Source organism: Kogia breviceps, chromosome 14, assembly GCF_026419965.1.
Source record: "Kogia breviceps isolate mKogBre1 chromosome 14, mKogBre1 haplotype 1, whole genome shotgun sequence".
Taxonomy (NCBI): domain Eukaryota; kingdom Metazoa; phylum Chordata; class Mammalia; order Artiodactyla; family Physeteridae; genus Kogia; species Kogia breviceps.
The window spans coordinates 26,674,254-26,693,646 of record NC_081323.1 but is presented as its reverse complement, the minus strand read 5'-3'; the positions used below and the strand labels follow the sequence as shown (position 1 = coordinate 26,693,646).

The window sequence follows — 19,393 nt, the reverse complement described above, 5'->3', positions numbered from 1 at the left end:
CCTCCCGGGCCGCCGCCCCGCCCTCGAGTTAACCCTCCGCAGCCGCGGGGTCTGGGGTCTGCGGATGCGCGTCCGACCATCCACCTCGAGCAGGCTCCCCTCACTTCACGAGAAACCAAGGCCCGTGCCCGCGGGAGCTTGCCTGGAGCTTTGAGAGGGGACTTGGACCCACCAGGACAGCGTGGGGGGAATCAGCCTCTGCTGGGACGGCGGTGGGGGAGGCTCAGAGGTGGGGTGGGAACTCAGGGAAAGGATGGGGACTCAGAAAAGGGGAGAGGGGACTTGTGGGGAAGGAGGGCTGGGGTGGAGGACAACTGTTTAGGGTCACTGTAACCCCTCCCCCATGCCCACCTCCTGTGCGGCGCCCCAGGATGTGGGTGACCAGCGGTGCAGGGGCTGTAAGGTCTGGGTGAGGGGTCGAACTGCCCTAGGAGTGTGTCCCTGCAACTGTGACACTGTCCCTGACGCATGCAGGTGCTACTGGGCTGGTATGGCACTGCGTGGCTGAGTAGGTGTGCTGGGCGGGGCCCTTGAGGCCTGGGGGAATACGGCAGGCAGCTCACTTCCCCTCCGCTGCCCTGATGATGCCTGGGGCAACAGTTGGGGAACAGAGACCCCACCCGGGTTACCCCGAAACTGTGGGATACTGTGGGAGGGGGCTTTACTGGGAGAGAAGATCTCAACACCTGCCCCCCAAGATTCGTGGGCAGCCTCTGGGCTCAGGGCCCAGCCTGGCCGTTTCTCTCCCTCCTCCAACAGCTTGGCCACCCACACCCCTTTTGTTGGGGCCATTTTAAAGTGGTGCAAACAGGTCTATTTCTGATTTTTAGGTGCTCGGGGCAGGGCAGGATGTCGGGGTTAGCCTTTGGCCAGAGCCTCCAACATGGCCATCTGAACCCATTTCCACTGCAGGCAAAGCCATGTCTAGGCTGAGCTGGGGCAGGGGTATTGGAGGGGGGTTCTACCCTTTCTGGGTGCCATTCTCCCTTACATGCCAGTGAAATTCTCTCACCCAGCCCCACCCACACAGGTGGGGTCAGGCTGGCCCCAGGCCCGGCTGTCCTCTCTTCATGGATGGGCTTCCAGAGAGGCTGAAAGCCCCCAGAGGCCAGAGCTGTCCCCAGCCTGGGGACAAGTGGCTTCCCTGACCACCCCAGGGAAGGGGCAGCAGGATGTGACCCTAGAAGGGCTGGGCTCCGGCTGGGGATATCCTGCCTTAGAAAGACTGTGGGCAGGTGCGGCTCCAAGGGGGACAGTCCCTACCCTAGCACACGTGCCTCCCGCACCCATGGCCTGCTGTCCTCCTTCTCAGATAGACGGCTCCTTTGGGCCAGGGCAGATCTGATCCTTCCTTGGGTGTCCTCAGAAATGGGGGAGCAGAGGGGTGTAAGGAAGCAGGGGGACTCTAGCTGGTGTTCTGCCTCCCCCTCCACTTTGACCCAGCTGTCCCCAGCCTCAGGTCCAGCTCACCCCTGCCCCTGCCCCACTGACCCCCATCTACCTGTCACAAGGTCTGTTTAGGCATCAAGACCAGAGGCCCCTTCTGTGCACCCCTCGCACTCCACCACCCCGTTTTGTTTCAGATCAGTGTCCTTTTCTCCCCAAGGACGGGGGCCTTTGAGCATAGAGCATGCAAAGACCCCTCCACCCCCTGCCATGCTCACACAGCCCAGTCAATAAACACTGGAATAATGGCTGTCTCCAGACTGCGCCTCACTGTGTGTGTGGACACTGGCCCCTCCGTGCTGATGCCTGTGAACCTCTGGGGTGTGGGGCCAGGAGGCTGTGCAGACAAACACAGCATCCCCCACCCCCCAAGGCTGGGCAGACTCTAGGAGTCCCCTCTGCCCAGATATAAATAAGCTCCAGCGGGGGTGGGAGTAGGGGGAGGGTGGGGGACTGTCGGGCCCCAGGTGTGGCCTGCACTGCCTGCAGGTAACGAGAGCCTGGGGACTTGTGGGGTGGGGGACGCATCTGCTCCACTCGCACCCCCAGCCCCATCAGCCCCGCCCAGAGGGCTTCCCCGGAGACTCCCCAGACTCCGGGAGGAGCCGTTGGGTGGGGCAGCCCTGATGGCCAGAGCCGGGTGCAGGCGGGGCGGGATGCTGGGACCGTGACCGCGGCGGCTGTGCGGGGTCCGAGTGCGCCCGCGGCGGGGACAACCGGGTGCCGACTCCAAGCGGGCGACACCCGCGTCTCTGCGGGGCTGCGCGGGGTCCGCGGAGCGGCTGGGGGCGCGCGGCGCGGGCGCGGCGCTGGGCGCGGGGGGCGCTCCCGGCCGGGATGAGCTCACCGCAGTCGCGCCGGGGCTGAGCGCCGAGCCGGGCGGCGGCTCCTCGGCGGCTCGGCGGCGGGGCCGGGCCGCGGGCCACCATGCTGGGCCTGGACGCGTGTGAGCTGGGGGCGCAGCTGCTGGAGCTGCTCCGGCTGGCGCTGTGCGCCCGAGGTGAGCGGGCCTGGCTAGGGCCAGGGCGGCCACGTGGGCGGGGGGCTCAGCCCGGGGCGCGGCGGCTTCTCCCCCGCGGAAACTTTGGGGGCGCTCGTGGGGACCTCGCGGCGGGGTCCCCCGGCAGGGCTCTGGCGGGGGTTGGGGGCTTCGTCCAGGCCAGACACTCATGGGGCAAGGGGTCAAGAGTGGGCGGGTCTGTTTGTGAAGCCAGGGTGGCAGGGGGACCACCCCCTCCCCGTGGGAATCTGCCCCTGAGGTACCACCTCCCTTGGGTGGGGCTGGGGCTCCTTCAGGGAGGGTGTGGATCCCGGGAAAGACTGGAGCGCAGTGGGCAGGGACTCGGAAAGACCCTGCCCCAGGGCACCATGGGAGCTTCTCCTAGGACTGTGGGAAGGGCTCAGAAAGACCCCTGCGTTAAGGCGCCAGGGGAAGGGGCTTAGCTGACTGGGTCTGGAGGCACCTGGGGAGGTGGCCTCAGAGCATAAGTTGAGGGGTTTAGAGAGAACCACCCCTACCCTTCAGGAGCATTATGGGGAGGAACTCCCAAGAAGGTGGGGAGGCATTCAGGGCACACAGTCCCTGAGCAGGGTGGTGGGGACCCTGAGAGGTGTCCGAGAGCCTTATGGGAATATGGGAAGAGGCCTAGGGCACTGGGGACCCTGGAGAGCAGCGAAAAGGCAGAGCCTCTGCTCTAGAGAAGACCTCAGTTGTCCCCACTCCGTGTGGTGGACCCTATCCCTTGGGGCTGTTCCCCATTTAGGGTCTTCCTTCCCCCTACAGTCAGGGAGGGGCCTGGGATGAATGGGTGGGGCAGGAGAATGCAGCTGGAGCCTCCAGTGATCACCTGCCTCCATCTCTTGGGAGCCTTCTCCACTCCCCAGGCCCTTCCCGAAGAGGCTGGTTTTGGGCGCTGCTCTGCATCTTCTCGTCCCACCCCTCTCCCAGAGCTCTCACCGGACTCCTGTTAAGTTCCTTCCTTTGGGCAGTGGGAGGTCCAGCTGGCCAGACAGCAGGATCCAGCAAATGCCAGGTCAGCTGGCAGCAGCTGCTCACACACCCTCCCCGACCCCCAGTCCTCCTGACCGACAAGGAGAAGGGGCAGCTGCCGCCAGATGAGGTGCTGGATGAGGCCGTGCCGGAGTACCGGGCCCCAGGGAGGAAGAGCATCCTGGAGATCCAGCAGCTGGACCCGGACGACGAGAGCCTGGTCAATTACAAGAGGGCGCTGCTGGGGCCTGAGCTGCCTGCAGTGGGTATGCCCACGCCCTGGGCTGGGGTGGGGAGGATGGGTTAGGGTTAGGGCACCTGTACACTTCTGGTTTCTCTTCAGACCCAAGCCTGCCCAACGTGCAGGTGACCAGCCTGACACTGATGTCTGAGCAGGCCCCAGGGCCCATCACCATGGACCTCACAGGTAACTCCCAGGATGCCTGGTGTGACCCTGAGACCCAGGTAGGGACCTCACAGGTAATCCCCTCTGCAAAATACAAACTGATCTTTGGGGTAGAGACCTGTGCTCGTTGCCATGGACCTCTTAGGACCCCCCCATGCCCAGTCCCAAGTACTCAGACCTAGACCTCACAGGTACAGGCCCCCCGTGGGGGCTCCTGGGGCAGGGTCTCAGCCATCACAGGAGTTCACACTTAGCTGCACTTTCCCTAACAGGGGAGTTGGCTGCGCTGAAAAACCGGGTGTTTGTCCTGAAGGAGGGTGTTGATTACAAAGTGAAGATTACCTTCAAGGTGAGGGAGCTGTCACGGGGGACACCAGCCAGCCACAGGCCCAGCCCCCCAGGTTCCCCCTAACACCCCCTGTCCCTCAGGTCAATAAAGAAATCGTCAGTGGCCTCAGGTGTCTGCATCACACCTACCGCCAGGGCCTGCGAGGTGAGGGCTGAGTGGAGGGGGCAGCCCAGGGGGATGGCTTGGGGTGGGGGCCAGTGGGACAGAGGGCAGCCCCTGACACCCTCGCCCTCCCCCAGTGGACAAAGCTGTCTACATGGTGGGCAGCTATGGCCCGAGCGCCCAGGAGTACGAGTTTGTGACTCCGTTGGAGGAGGCACCCCGGGGCGTGCTGGTGCGGGGTGCCTACGTGGTCACGTCCTTCTTCACCGATGACGACAGGACCCCCCACCTGTCCTGGGAGTGGGGCCTCCACATCCGCCAGGACTGGGAGAGCTGAGTGCCCCCTGCCCTGGGGCTGTGTTCCCACTTGCGGTCCTGGTCTCCCCCACCTCTGTCAGTCGCTGCAAGGGACCCCTGAGCATTCCCCGGCCCCCTCAGTGGCCAGACCCCCCTGCCCTCTGTCCTGTCCCGGGATGCCCCCTCCCCAGGCCTGGCACTGTGCCCTGAACAGTCCTATTAAACGTTGCTGTCTCGGTGCCCTCGGTGTCGCCTGTCTGCCGCCCCGCCCCCGGGGTGGGGGGGCCTCCCAGCCTTATCTTCCCTGCAACCAGGCCTGTGTGCCACGTGGTGGCAGCTGTTTGGCCCCCCACCCCCTTACCTGCCCCGCCCCGTGGGTGCCTGCACTGCCCTGGACGGCCAGCTCCTGCCAGTGCTGCTGCTGCTCGGGGCCTCAGGCCTGTGTGGACAGGGTACAGGGCCCGCGGGTCCCTTGGAGGAGCCCCCAGAGGAGGAGCCCCTGGAGGAGGATGGGATCTTGGTGCTGAGCCGGCAGACCCTTGGCCTGGCCTTGCGGGAGCACTCTGCCCTGCTGGTGGAGTTCTGTGAGTGCTTGGGGCCGGTGGGGCTGGGAGACCCACAGGGGCCACCTGGGGGGTTCTACCCCCCATGCCAGGGCCACTCGCCCCCACCGTGCTCCTGGAGCTCCGTCAGAAGACACCTGAGGCACAGCCCTGGGGCTGAGCTGGGCCTGGGGGTCCAGCCTCACAGTGGTGAAGGGCACAGGTGCCGGGGAGACCCACGGTCATTGTCCTTCTACAAACTCTTCCGTAAAGGGCCAGCCAGCATTCAGGCTTGCACATTCTTCTGGGTTTTTACAAGCTTTTCACACGTGAGAGCCATTCTTAGCCGGCAGGCCTCAACAGGCAGATGGCCGGGAGCTGGCCTCAGGGGGTGGTAACGGAAAATTCCTCCTAAATTCACTGTCAGGACAGTACTGGCCACTGCCTCCCCAAGCTGGGGGCCTTGAGGAGGCTGGCCTCCGGTGCTTGGGCTCCATGTGGCCAAGGTTCAGGAGGGCCCCTGATGAGGGAGGTGTGGACAGGACATGCTTGCTCCCTGCTGGGCCTGACTGGCCCAAGGTCGGTCAGCTCTGGCTGGGTGGGAGCAGGGACTGCGGCTGGGGCCATGGAGGCCTGGGGCGCTCATGGCCCTGTCTCCCAGATGCCCCATGGTGTGAGCACTGCAAGGCACTGGCCCCTGAGTACAGCAAGGCGGCTGCCCTGCTGGCAGCAGAGTTGGCCAAAGTCAGGCTGGCCAAGGTGGATGGACCTGCGGAGCCAGAGTTGGCCAAGGAGTTAGCGGTGACAGAGTACCCCACGCTCAAGTTCTTCTGTGACGGGAACCACACGCACCCGGAGGAGTACACTGGTGCGGGGAGTGGGCATGGGTGCGTGAACAGGTGGCAGGGCTGGCCCAGGCTGAGGGGAATCTCTGCAGGCCCCTGGGAGGCCGAGGGCATCGCTGAGTGGCTGAGGCGGTGGGTGGGGCCCAGTGCCACGCGGCTGGAGGATGAGGAGGGCGCCTGAGGGCTGATAGATGCCCGGGACGTGGTGGTCATTGGCTTCTTCCAGGTGAGCTGGTGGCACGGGGGCCGGGCCTGGGAGCAGGGTCTGTGAGGACAGTCGGCCTTAGAGGCTCGGGCCCCTTAGGACCTGCAGGACAAGGATGCGGCTACCTTCCTGGCCCTAGCCCAGGATGCCCTGGACATGAGCTTTGGCCTCACCAACCAGCCTCAGCTCTTTCAAAAGTTTAGCCTCACCAAGGACACCATGATCCTCTTCAAAAAGGTGGGTCAGGCCGAGACGGCGGAAGTGGGGGTCGGAGTCAGGGTGATGGCTCCTGCTGACCCACCCGGCGTTGTCCAGTATGACAAGGGGCGGGCAGACTTCCCAGTGGATGAGGAGCTGGGCCTGGACCAAGGGGATCTGTCACGCTTCCTCCTCACGCACAGCATGCACCTGGTCACGGAGTTCAACAGCCAGGTGAGTGGGGCCGGAGGGCAGGTGCCGGTGGGAGCGGAGGATGGGAGGCGAGCACGGGAGCAGCCCACGAGTGCCACTTGCCCCCGCAGACGTCCTGTCCCGTAAGATCTTTGCAGCCAGGATCCTTAACCGCTTGCTGCTGTTCATCAACCAGATGCTGACCCTCCACCGGGAGCTGCTGGCGGGCTTCCGGAAGGCAGCTCCCGGCTTTCGGGGGCAGGTACTGGCTCGGCCCATGGGTGGGGGGTGGGGTGGCGGTGGGGAGGCGGGGTGCCCACGCGGACTCCCTGCTGGCAGGTGCTGTTTGTGGTGGTGGACGTGGGCGCCAGCCACAACCACGTGCTCCAGTACTTCGGCCTCAACGCCGAGGAGGCCCCCACCCTACGCTTCATCAACATTGAGACCACCAAGAAGTACAAGCCTGCGGACAGGGGGCCAGTCACCGCCACCTCAGTTGCAGCCTTCTGCCACGCAGTCCTGGGTGGGGAGGTCAAGGTCCGCTGCTGGACTGCCCAGTTGGGGGGCGGGGGTGGGAGCAGCGGCTCTTGGGAGAGGCCCCCAATAAAGCACCTGGCCGGTTCTCCCAGCCTTATTGCTTGAGCCAGGAGGTACCCCCCGACTGGGACCAGCGGCCAGTCAAGACCCTCGTGCGCAAGAATTTCAAGCAGGTGGCTTTTGATGAAACCAAGAATGTGTTTATCAAGTTCTTTGAGTGCAGAGGGCAGTGGGCTGGCGGGCAGCAGGGACCCTGCTGGCTGTGCTGATGCCCCCCTGTCCTAGCTGCCCCATGGTGCACCCACTGCAAAGAGATGGCCCCGGCCTGGGAGGCACTGGCTGAGAAGTATAGGGACCACGAGGACATCGTCATCGCCGAGCTGGATGCCAAGGCCAACGAGCTGGAGGCCCTCCCTGTGCACGGCTTCCCCACCCTCAAGTACTTCCCGGCGGGTCCCGGTCAGAAGGTGAGGCAGGACCCCATCCTTGGTCTGGGCTCAGTCTAGGCTCTTCGAACCTTGGCTGGGGGTGCAGCGTGGCCTCGGAGGGCTGGCCTTAGACCCTGGACGGTGTTCACCCAGACCTGCCCGTCCTTCCTCAGGTGATTGAATACAAAGGCACCAGGGACCTGGAGACCTCCAAGTTTCTGGACAGTGGGGGTGAGCTGCATGCAGAGGAGCCCACGGAGGTGCCCGGAGCCCCCTTCCCTGTGGTTGTCTCTGTCCCAAGGCTCCGGGTCTCTGGATGAGTCCTCTGGACGCGTGGTTGTGACATAGGCTGGGCTGGGCTGAGGGTGCAGCTTCCAGCTGGGTCTCTATGATCCTTTCCAGGAGATGCCAGAAAACACCACGGAGCCCAAGGACGAGCTGTAGTTGCACAGCTGTCAGCGCCCACCCGGGAAGCCGTGTCCCTTGGTGCCCATGGAAGCTGTGGGCTGTGAATAAAGTGCTCTGGTCCTGGACTGTGTGTGTGGTTCCTGAGCAAGGCAGGCCCCCTGGCCCTTGGTTTGGGCCCAATCTCAGCCTCCTGGGTCCTTCACATCTTGGATGGAAGATGGCTCCCTGGCTCAGGTCTGAGGATCCACTGGGGCAGCAAGGGGGAGCATGGCATTGCTGCTGCCAGCTTTGGGCCCACTCCTCTCCCAAGCTCTGCTAGCGTTGCTCCACGGCCCCCCCCCCCACCACGGAGGCTGGCCTGACTTCTTTTGGTGGCTGGGAGACAGGGCACACATCCCAGGAGTCAACCGAGGGGCATTCCCACCAGCCATGTTGGACAGGTGCAGTCCACAGCCAGGGAAGATTCAAAAATGGTTTTATTTCATTATTATCCAAGTACCTTTGAAAAGATAATTGTACAAGTCAGCGCATGAAAAACGGGCTTGGGGCAGCCCCTCCCCGCTGGCCCAAGCCTGAGAAATGTACATATTTACATGGGCCCTTAGGAGGGAGGGGCCCGGGACCCGCTGAGCCCATGCTTGGGCCTCGGTGCTCTGTCGCCGGGTCCACACAGTGAGGCAAGAGACAAGCTGTGTTGAAGGCACTCGGTGACATGTACAATGGACAGAGGCCCCATGGGGCCCCCTGCACCCCGGCTCTGGGACAGGGCAGGCCATGGAGGGCGAGTCCCGGAAGGAGCAGAGCCTGTGGGGTGAGCGCCGGGGGTGTCCGCGGTTAGCAGCAGGGGGCCGTGGGGGAGGGTCTCAAGGCAGCCCCATGGTGGGCTCCCTGCTGGGTGGGCTCTTGAGTGTCCTGCAGAGGAATGGGTGGAAGCCTATGGGACCCCAGAGGGACCCCCGCCCTCCTGAACACAGATGGACCAAAGGGGTGGCGGCTGTGAGGTGGGCAGCACCCCACCTTCCACCAGCAGCCGCGTGTCTGCCACCCTCTTGCGACCCGGCACAGGCCCTCGTGGTGCGCAGCGCGGAGGCCAGGCCTGCCCGTCAGTCCACCTTCTCCACCTTGCCGATGACCTTCTCCTCGAAGACGGGCAGCACAGCCCCGTCCTCGCGCACCTCCTCGAACACCACGCCACATTCAAACTCGTCGCTCACCTTCTTGAAGTAGTATCTGCGGGCGGGAGGGGCGGTGAGGGCGGCAGCGTCTGGCAGTTTGGCGGCCGCCCCCAACACCTCCTGCAGGGCACGCGAGCCGGTTCTGCCCGGTGCCTGAGTGCCGGTGCTGGACACGTGCGGTGACCATATGCGGGGTCCCTGCCCCGGCCTCTAGGTGCTGTGGGGGAGGAGTGGGTGGGCGTGGGGTTTCTGTCCTTTCCACTGGGCTAAAGCGCCTACACTCGGCCCAGGCCCCCTCCAGTGGCCATAACAAACCACTCAGGCAGGCCCACTGTGGGCTGACCCCAGTCGAGACCCCACGGGCCCCACCCGACCTACAGAGCCCGATGAGGAGCCTGCAGGGGCTGGTCTCAGGCCAGCAGGGCTGGGCAGCCCAGGGCAGACCTGCGGAGGATGGTTAGGAGGCTGAGACGAGGCCAACTCAGGTCACACCAGCACGGGGACCAACAGACCCTCCAGACCCCTTGCTCGGCCTGGAGCCCTCAGCCACCTGAGGCTACCCATGCCCTATCCATCGCGGGGCTCACGCCGACAGCCCATGGCAGACAGGTGGAGGCAAGGACTCAACGAGGCGTGAGCATACAGCACTGTCTCCTGAGCTGACCCCACCCCTGCCTCTCACCTGTAGTTGCCTTTCTTGGTCAGCAGCTCCTTGAACTGGCCCAAGGTGACCGCACGGCCCCTCACCAGGGTTCGGTAGGGGATGGGCTCCCCACAGAAATAGTAGGCCACGACGATGCTGTCGCACGACTGGACACTCCCACCGCCTGCCTTCCTCTGCGATTTTGTCCTGGGGGGCGGAGAAGCTGCAGTGACTGCTGGGCCCCAGGCCCCCCAGTAAACGACAGAGCAGGGCCTGCAGGGTGGGCTGCGCCACACTCAGAAGTGCCACACATCCACAGGCCCTGACGCCTGCCCCACCCACATAGCCACGTCCAGCCCCGGGGGGGGCTCACCCCGTGTGGCACCTCAGCCCAGGTTTCCAGTCCTGTGCCAGCCACGTGCCCTGACCCACACGGACAGCAGTTCATCGCCTGCCTGCCAATTGTCCAACCGGCGCCTCGGCCTGCCCACCACCCACTGCGAGGCTCTGGTCTCACTGTGGCTTGAGCTGCCTGGCGGGCAGCACCCACTACCCAGACCACGTGAAGTTGGGCGAGCAGGCTTCTCACAGCCGGAACCCACAGCGGATGCCTCTGCTGGGCTGCATGAGACAGCCAGGCCACGGAACCCGCCACAAGCCACCGCCTCGAGGCTGGGCTAAACTGCTCGTGTCCTAGTAAGGCCTACAGCCCCAAACTTCAGAAACACCTAAGGCCAGGGACTGGACGAATAGAACTGTGACGGATCCTGACACGGATCTGCCTCATGGCAGAGAGCTTGTCACAAGACCACAGGCAGCAGCCAGCCACACTTCCAGAGAGCGCTGAGGCCAGCAGCGCCTCCTGCCCAGGCTGAGGCAGCACCCATCTCCTCCAGCATCCTGTCCTGTGACTGCTCCAGAGCTGTGCAGGTAGAGCCTGGCGCAGCCCTTGCCCTGGCCAGCTGGACGTGTCAGTGTCACGTCAGGAAGGCCACCTGAGCTCATAGCAGGCTCTACTCTCCCTGTGGACCCCCCCCACCCTGGTGCTCTTGGGCATAGAGCAGGCGGTCACCTCAGCTGTGTGGCCATCCACTGCCTGAATCAGACTCCCAGCACCCACTTCCCTTCCCTCAGTCCTGCAACCTCAAGCCCAGGCTGTCCTGGGAGCCCAGCTGGGGTTCCTGTGGGGTCCATTCTCTACAGAAGGGAGGCCGAGTCCCTGCTTCTCCAGGGGCCACTGGAGGAGTGACCTATGGGGAGGCCGTGAGCCCCTCAGCACACTCAGCCGGGTGTGATGAAGTACTGTCTGGGGTCAGCCTGGCAAGGCTGAGGTGGGGGCCCCTTCCTTCTTCTCTGTCTTGAGCAGAAGTGCAGGGGCAGGGTGGCCAGCACTGTCTACATATGGCCTTTGGCTCCCCAGCACCCAGCCTGGCCCGTGCATGCCCAGGGAGCCGACCCGCAGGTGCCTGTGGTCCACGTGAGAACAGAGCCCGCTTGCTGTGTGCAAGTGCCCAGGGCTGACGCTTGCAGTCAGCAGCGCCAGGGGAGTCAGGGCTGCAGCACTGACCCCATCAAGCCAGGCAGATCGCTGACCAGAGTCCCAAGGCCTGGTGGGGACATGAGGCCAGAGTGCGGGAGGCGAGTGGACCTCCTCTCTGGCCTGTTGGTCACTTGTCACCACGTGGACGGTCAGCAGTTCCTTTGACAGAGATACACTTGCAGACCCAGCTCTTCAGGTGCAGTGCCTGAGCTCCCATCGCGGGCACAGCTGCGCCACTGCAGCACCTGGCCGGAGGCGCGGTACGGCTGGGCAGTACCGGGAAGACCCGGGGGGAGCGCACGTACTCTGTCTCGGAGAGCTCCAGGTCGGACACCGCTGGCACCACGCTCAGCACGGGCGTGCACGCTGGCCTGACACAGGAGCGCCCCCGCTGGATGACCTCCTGCACATACCTAGGGAACAACGGCGTCAGTGAGCCGCATGGGCCTGGGCAGGGCCTCCAGCAGCGGTTGGCGGTGACCACAGGAGACCAGCGGGCAGACGGAGCAGGGGCTCCCAAGACGCTCTGTCACCACAGACGAGGCTCCCACTGTGTGCAGCAGACAGGACACCAAAGCCCTCCTTGGGTTGTGGAGCAGGGCGGGAGGATCAGGGCTTCATCAGGATGAGTTGAGAGGACGACGCTGCTTCCATCCATCCAGGGTTCCCAGACCCTCATCTGGGCAGAGCCTCGGGCACCGGGAACATGCTGGGGTCCTGTCACTTCATGCACACTCAGAGGAGCCTTCGCCTTCTGAGAGGAGCTGCCCTGGCCTCCTCCCTGGGGTGCAGCTCTTCCTACTCAGCACTCGACACGACCTGGGCTCTGGAGCGCAGCCACTGCTCTGTCTGAAGGGGACTCGCTGCCCGGCAGCTCCTCTCCCAGTGGCCTTCCACCCCGGGGGCGATGCTCTGCGGCCCTGACAGAACTTCTCTTTCACCGGCCTGGGTGGAGGTCACCCCACGAGGAGGGCCCAGCTCTCTGGTCTGTAGCCACTTACAAAAGGCCCACGTGCCCTAGGCTGACCACCATGGAGGTGCCAGAGCTGCCCGTGTGGCTCAGCTCAGCGTCACCAGCCAGACAGGACGTGCCGCTGGGCAGGGCCTGTGAGTACTCACGGGAAGAACAGACAGTGGGCAGCAAGGACGATGGGTCAGGAAGCCCCTGCAGGGGGTCCTCACGGCAGGGAGGGTGTCCACACACCCTGGCCCCCACGGTGGCCCCGCTGCTGCCCCAATGGCCTCCAGCTTACATGCTAGCACCAGGCGAGGCCACCTGCGCAGCCTGCTCCCCGGCTCTATGCTGACGAACGAGATCACGGGGTGTGAGACAGCTAGGCGTAAACATGGTCACCTTCAGTGACCTGGGGGACACATGCGGGCTTCCAGCTATGCCCGAGACGGACACTGAGCAGGGTCTGCACCCTGATACCAGCTTCCCCAGAGCAGCATGGACCCAAACACGGTGAGGCCAGACCCCAGATGCCCAGCTGACCAAGGGCAATGGGAGCCAGTAACATCCAAGAAAAACAGTAGCTGCAGTTTGATGACCACACTCCCCAGATTTCCAGGCCCCTCAGAGACCCTGATCCACCTGGTAATCCTGATGGGTCAGCAGGCCCAGGAAAGTGACCTCAAAGGCCCAGCTGCAAGAGTCCAGCCTGGAGGGACGACCTGTCCCCCATAAAGGGGAAGCCTTCCTGCCCCGCTGGGGCCACCCTGGCCCTGAAGGCCAAGGAGGGCACAGTGAGGAGGGCTGTGGGGCTGGGGTCTTTCCAGGAGAAGAGTTTACACCCACGCACATCTCAGCACCGATGAGGCAGGCTCCTGCCTGCACGTGACATCGGGGCTCCCCTCCGTGTAGCTGTGAACCACATGTTTTGGGCCCCCTTCGTGGAGGCAACTGGGAGCCCCAAGGACCATCACCTCCTGGCTCAGCCAGCATAGCAGCCAATGGTGATCCAGCAGTCCCAAGGTAAGGGCGAGAGCGCATGCGCAGGGCAGTTGCGACACAGGAAGGGCTCCCCCTCCCTCCCCAGAGGGACAGTGTGATGACCACCTGCCCTCCCAGCCCTCGGCCACATAGCAGGCAGCCCTGCTCTCCCGAGGTCCCGTACCTCTGCCTCGAGGGCGCCTTGCTGGCCCTCTTCTCCTCCTCCTCCAGGCGCCGGCGGGCCTCCTCCAGCTGTGTCAGAGGGTTGGGGGCCGGGTTGGGCGGCATCGTGGGGTCCTGGATGAAGAGATGCGAGGGCTGCACGGAGGTCCGGAGCTGGGCGCTGACCCAGGGGTGCACGGCCCCGGGGCGCTCAATGGACAAGGGCCGGGAGCTCTCGTGGGCCTGCTGCTTTTTTGCCCCGGACGACCTGTGGGGCCAGAGAACAAGGTGAGCAGTGCCCACGCCCCCCACGGCCCCCTGCACCTCGAACATACAGTCCTTCCTGGAAACTTGTGTATTGAAATATAAATCACATCCTATGTGAATACCTTTTTTTTTCTGCTTCCCCATGAAAATTTCTTTTAAAGAAAAGTTTTCAGTGTTATTGAAAAGTATTTTGATATTAAAATAAGTGCTCTTTGTGAAAAACCTGAAACAGGAAATTCAAAGAAAAAATAAATGTAATTCAGCAACAGCCACTCTTGGTATATTCAGTGTATTTCCTTCTCCATTAAAAACACTTGACACAGGGACTTCCCTGGTGGCACAGTGGTTAGGAATCCGCCTGCCAATGCAGGGTACATGGGTTTGAGCCCTGGTCCAGGAAGATTCCAAATGCCGTGGAGCAACTAAGCCCGTGCGCCACAACTACTGAAGCCCGCCTGTCCTAGAGCCCATGCTCCACAACAAGAGAAGCCTATGGCAACGAGAAGCCTGCGCGCTGCAACGAAGAGTAGCCCCTGCTCACCACAACTAGAGAAAGGCTCCACGCAGCAACGAAGAACCAACGCAGCCCAATATAAATAAGTTAAAAAGAAAAACAAAAATACTTGATGTAATTAGCATAATTCTGAACATGTGATCTTTCCTGATTTCCCCCTCCATGTGACATCATGCCCCCCGTCATCAGACACTGAGAACGTGCTTTACATCTGTGTGATCTGCCGTCACTCAATCACTGAATGGAATTCGAGTGAAAACATCTGCCTCTCTCAGCTAGGCTGGAGGCCTCAGAAAGGGGGGCTTAGCCCCAGGAGCAAAAAGGAGGGAATCCCAAGAAAGGGGCCCTGGGGGGAGTGGGCTGACCCAGTGCCCTTATGATGCCAGAACTGCCCAGGAAATGTACCCCAGGGGGAGGTGGCCTCCTCCTAAAAAGTCCCACAAGGCCAGCCACAGGGAGACCTTACCCCATCCCCCTACCCCTCACTCCCTGCCCCCACCTCCCCTGCATTCTCCCCTCTACGGGCCTCACCTCCCCTGGGCCCACAGATCCCAAGAAGTGCCTGGTGGAGATGCTGCAGCATCAGCATTTGATAGAACCTGCAGCCCAGCCAGAGGGCAGGAGGAGCCTTCCAAACCCAGGAGGCTGTTTCTAAACTTTTACTCTTTACCCACAGAAGCCCTCCAACCCTCCATTTGGGGTTGGGGGAGCGGCCAAGGACAGCCAGCCCTTGTGAAAATCGCAAAAGAGAGAAATCCAGAGAAGCCAAAAATCCACCCCCACCAGAGCAAGAGAGGGGCTCCCAGAGAGGCCCCCGCACCAGGTCAGGCTCTGTGACTTCAAAGGGTCTGCACTCTGGCAGGGGGCTTGTTCCAAGGTTACGTGGACACAAGACACAGGGACCCCGTGTCGCCAATGACCTGCCTCACCTGCCTCACACACACCACTCGGCCCTTCCCAGGAACGCCCAGGAAGGGCGAGGGCCAGGGAAGTCCGCCCATGGGCTGACCCAACCAGCCCCAGGACCCCGCCCAGCCCTGTCCCCACCACGAAGGGGACAGGGGTGACACTGAGACCGATACAGAGCTCAGAGGGACACAGATCAGATGAGAACTGCCCCCGGCAGCCTGAGGACAAGCAGGTCAGGCTGATAACGTTCCTCGTGCAGGCCCTGCCTTAGCTCCTTCTCACAGGAGGGCAGCCACGTGGTAGCAGGCCCCTCCCCGGTGGGGCAGGGGAGGCTGCAGCGACTTCAGACTGACTCCACCAGTGGGCACTCCTGCCCAGGACACTGAAGCTCATTGATGACCCCCACCCCATCACAGGGTCCACACAGGGAAGCGCTGACCTCATGCTGCCATGGACTGGACCCCAAGGAATTCATGCTTCCGTGGCATGTGACTTGCACTAAGACCAGATGCTCGGGATGCTGGCAGAGGGGCACTAGAGGCTGGCGGGGTGGCTCTGGACGCCTGTGCCCACAACTGCACAGGGCCCACGTCCACACATGGCTTCTCACCCGTGGCCAGCCTTCCGGTGCCTGCTGATCTCCTTCTCGCCCTCGATGATCCACTGCATGATTTTCTGGTTCTTCTCTGCGTCCTCAGAGGGGCCTGGCGCCTCCACGCTGGTGCTCTTCCCCGACTCGGCCTTCTTGGAGTTTCTTTTGGAGGTCATGCTTGCCTTCCCGCTGCAAGAGCAAGACCCGGGTCACCTGCTACTTCAGCTGGCCCGATGCTGGACAGCTGGCCCATACCCTCATGGCTATGGGAGGGTGGCCTGGAAGGGCCCCTCCCTGAACGTGGGACCTCTGCCCTGGCTCTGCAGGCATGAGTGGGGTTGTTTCGGCGGACTCTATGGTGGGAAGGAAAGGAAGGCAGGCGTCCAGGCAGCACGGGCCGGGAGGGTTGGAGCCAAGGTGGAGGCATCCAGGGCCTGGCCACCCTTCCTCACCCAGACACTGCCCTCCGAAACGGATGCATCTGACCCGACCATGCTTCAAGGCTGGAGCTCCAGCGGCCAGTGCACCCAGGTGCCTGCTGTCTTTGTGGCTGACCCTGATTTAATGACTTTTAAAGGGGAATCCTGGCTTGCAGGCTGAACAGAGGCCACAGGAGATACGGCCTCTCACCTTGACCCCTTTTTCCTGGAGACACACACAGCCTACCTGACACAGATGCAGAAAGAGGGAACCGCCGCAAACACTCACCTGTAGGCCAGGCTGTCACTGGTGGTGGTGGCGGCGGCGCCCATGCTCTCCACGTGGCTTCGGGGCTTGGCCGCATGGCCGTGCAGCTCTGGGCCCCACGCGAAGCTGCTCTGGACCCGGCGGGAGGCCTCGGCCTCAGCTGGCTCCTTGGGCCTAGCCGAGCCATGGTGGCCATGGTGGTGGCCGTGTCTATGGAGGTGCAGGCCAGCTGTGTCCAGCTTCGCCCCCGACTTGGGCATGTGCTTTCCATGCCCGGGCACTGTGCCCCCCAGCACCCCCATCTTGGGCATGTGCGCACTGTCCGGGGAGCGGTGGCCGGGCCCCGGTGACTGGCAGCCCGGTGTCCTCATGACTCGCTGCACATGCTCATCCAGGATGCTCTCAGGGTTTTCCTCGTGTGCGTCCCGCAGCCCCACACAGCTCACGTCCGCGTAGCGGGGTGGGAAGTGGTGCCAGGCCGGGGCTGAAGGCAGCTTATGACTGGCCCCTGGGGGGCCAGAGGACACATCACCATCCTCACCTTCTTCCTCCTATGGGGACAAGGCCATACGTTACCTCTCGGCACTGGCCACACTGCGGAAACCCCATGCTTGGGGAGACAAACCACAAACAAGCAAAGGCCAGGAGCCCCAAACCTGGGATGAGGCTGGGCAGGTGAGGTGCTGGAGAGGCCACCTGACCCAGAGTGGCCCCCAGAGCCCCTCCTGTCCCTGCTGAGTCCCGAGCAAGCGCGGCTGGGCTCTGGGCAGTCTGCACGGCAAGAGGGTGCAGACGGATGGAGGCTGGGCTCACGACCCAAGTGTGGCGGGTACGTGGCGAGGAGGGGGCACAATGCCAGTGCCGCGGAGACCACTGGGAATCCTGGCACTAGTTCTACTTTCTTTTATGCTTATCAATAAAAATTTGGGGTTTTTTTCAGTTGAGTTTTCCTATTCCTCAATCTTACTGCCATATCTTCCACCATATTTTCAAAGGGAATATTGTCCTTGTACAGAAGAGCTCTTGGTTTTTGCTTATCTTGTTATTGGTGTCTTAATAAATTCTGACATTAAACTAACAGAATTTCCTTTGACTCTCTGAGAATTACCATAACCATATCTATAAACATAAATATTCGATCACTTTAATTCCAAAAGATACTAGTCACGTTTATTTTCTTGTCTTATTGACTTGCCCAAACCAGAATGCTGAGTATGTCTGGTCATAACTGAGAAAACGGGCGACTAAGCCACCCTGCACTTTAACACAAAAAACCTCTGGGAGTTCACCACAAAACTCACCACTGCAAAAGTACCTAAATGTTATTCGGACATGCCGTCAGCTGTGGGCACTGCAACTCAGGATGGAAAATGGCACTGAAGAGGACAGACAGGGAGAGAGGGATGGATGGAGGGGGAACACACACCCTTGTGGGCACAGATGGGAGCCACCCTGGCAGAGCCTCAGACCCCTGGGCTGCTGCACCTCATCCTGTGTCCCCATCCCGACCCCTGTGCTTTGCAGGGATGAGGGGCTGGGAGACTCCTCGCCAAGTCTTCCCCAGGGCACTGCAGTGTTGATACTATTCACCTAGGGCAGCAGAGAGCAAGAGGGAACCTCCAAATTCCTGGGGATCTGACATCTAGTTTTTCTTAATAGCTCTGCATGTGCAGAAATTCAATTTTAGAGTTCTATAATACTGATATTATAGATTTACGTAACCATTCAGCTGCTAGTATTTGTTTTTTGTTTTTATTTTCCAAGTTTTACAATGAAAGTAAGTTATTTAAAAATCTGTAGTGGGGGCTTCCCTGGTGGCACAGTCGTTGAGAGTCCGCCTGCCAATGCAGGGGACGCGGGTTCGTGCCCCGGTTCGGGAAGATCCCACATGCCGCGGAGCGGCTGGGCCCGTGAGCCATGGCCGCTGAGCCTGCGTGTCCGGAGCCTGTGCTCCGCAAAGGGAGAGGCCACGGCAGCAAGAGGCCCGCGTACCGCAAAAAAAAAAAAAAAAAAAAAAAATCTGTTGTGGGACTTTCCCGGAGGTCCAGTGGTTAGGACTTGGCGCTTTCACTGCAGGATCATGGGTTCGATCCCTGGTTGGGGAACTAAGATCCCACAAGCTGTGTAGCACAGCAAAAAATAAAAATACTGTAGTTATTCCTCTTAAATAAGGACTCTCTCACTTACAGCATGATTCATATAGCTTACAAAGTCACACGGAGTAAGAGACTCAAGACCGCATTGCCAGCTGCTGGGCAGGGTGCCACACTGCTGGGGACTGAGGGATGCCTGTGGGAGCAGACCAATCAGAGCAGCCGTGCACCTGAGAACGTGATCCTGAGGCCAGGCGCCAATGGCCAATGGCCACTGCAAGTGGCAGCCTGCCTGAGCTTGAGGCCCTGTGCCCACCGACCAGTTCCTGAAATGATACTAGACATTCATTTGGACACTTTCTGTTAAGTCAGAGAACACCGTTTGGTCCAGCCCCTCCCCTGAGAGCTCATGAGCTCCAGGCACAGCCACCAAGCGCCTACCAGGGACGCCACAAAGAGAAAGAGTCTCAGACTCAGATGTCAGAAAAGCACACTCAATATCTAGAGCTGCAGCTGCCTGTAGGATGTCTCGCCCAGAATGCTGACCTGCCAGGACCACAAGCACACGCAGCCCCTGAGCCAAGACTGAAAACTTAACAGAACGATTACGAAAGCTCAAGCCTGCAATGAAAAGGTGGTGAATTCTCTCTTTCTTAAAGTTCTTTCATGGAATGTTACATACGTTATGTACTAAGCACGTTGGTTTTAAGAGTTGTTAACAGCGATGTGCTCGGGGCTGCCTCACAGAGAGGTAGTGCTGTGGAAATGCTGCTGGCTGAGGAAGACGCGGCCTCATCACACGCGTGACCCGGGGCCAAGCTTCTGCCGAAGCACCTGCACTCCACGGGAACTCTGATCTGTGTTTTTTGTTGTTGTTTTTTTAACATCTTTATTGGAGTATAATTGCTTTACAATGGTGTGTTAGCTTCTGCT

At 61.6% G+C, this 19,393-nt stretch overlaps 3 protein-coding genes across 10 annotated transcripts in view; 2 read left to right on the top strand and 1 right to left on the bottom strand.

The window, feature by feature from the left end:
- The first annotated feature begins 2,271 nt into the window (after positions 1 to 2,271).
- Positions 2,272 to 4,830, top strand: ARHGDIG (Rho GDP dissociation inhibitor gamma). The gene is made up of 6 exons (XM_059036362.2): positions 2,272 to 2,446; positions 3,523 to 3,702; positions 3,780 to 3,863; positions 4,115 to 4,191; positions 4,272 to 4,335; positions 4,431 to 4,830. Exons 1-6 carry the CDS (start codon positions 2,374 to 2,376, stop codon positions 4,628 to 4,630), a joined length of 678 nt encoding a protein of 225 aa, XP_058892345.1. The 5' UTR covers positions 2,272 to 2,373; the 3' UTR covers positions 4,631 to 4,830.
- On the top strand, positions 4,767 to 7,929 carry PDIA2 (protein disulfide isomerase family A member 2). Its single transcript, XM_059036351.1, is given in 13 exon segments — positions 4,767 to 4,819; positions 4,821 to 4,864; positions 4,867 to 4,956; positions 4,959 to 5,174; positions 5,794 to 6,000; positions 6,070 to 6,203; positions 6,282 to 6,419; positions 6,498 to 6,618; positions 6,704 to 6,834; positions 6,912 to 7,109; positions 7,202 to 7,328; positions 7,395 to 7,576; positions 7,711 to 7,929. Coding segments are annotated over 13 exon segments (1,860 nt in total).
- Positions 7,930 to 8,403: 474 nt separating this feature from the next.
- The window catches only part of AXIN1 (axin 1), a 65,389-nt gene continuing 54,399 nt past the window's right edge, over positions 8,404 to 19,393 (bottom strand). For 3 of the 8 annotated variants that reach the window (XM_067012755.1, XM_067012756.1, XM_059036343.2), the window contains 6 exons: positions 16,389 to 16,918; positions 15,699 to 15,869; positions 13,421 to 13,666; positions 11,609 to 11,716; positions 9,803 to 9,970; positions 8,404 to 9,175 (listed from right to left, as the gene is read on the bottom strand). In XM_067012755.1, the coding sequence (XP_066868856.1) occupies positions 9,049 to 9,175; positions 9,803 to 9,970; positions 11,609 to 11,716; positions 13,421 to 13,666; positions 15,699 to 15,869; positions 16,389 to 16,918 (1,350 nt within the window). In that variant the 3' untranslated portion in view covers positions 8,404 to 9,048. Of the gene's footprint in view, positions 9,176 to 9,802; positions 9,971 to 11,608; positions 11,886 to 13,420; positions 13,667 to 15,698; positions 15,870 to 16,388; positions 16,919 to 19,393 lie in introns of all 8 variants that reach the window. The other 5 variants (XR_010836468.1, XR_010836470.1, XM_067012757.1 and 2 more) reach the window with 3 other exon arrangements.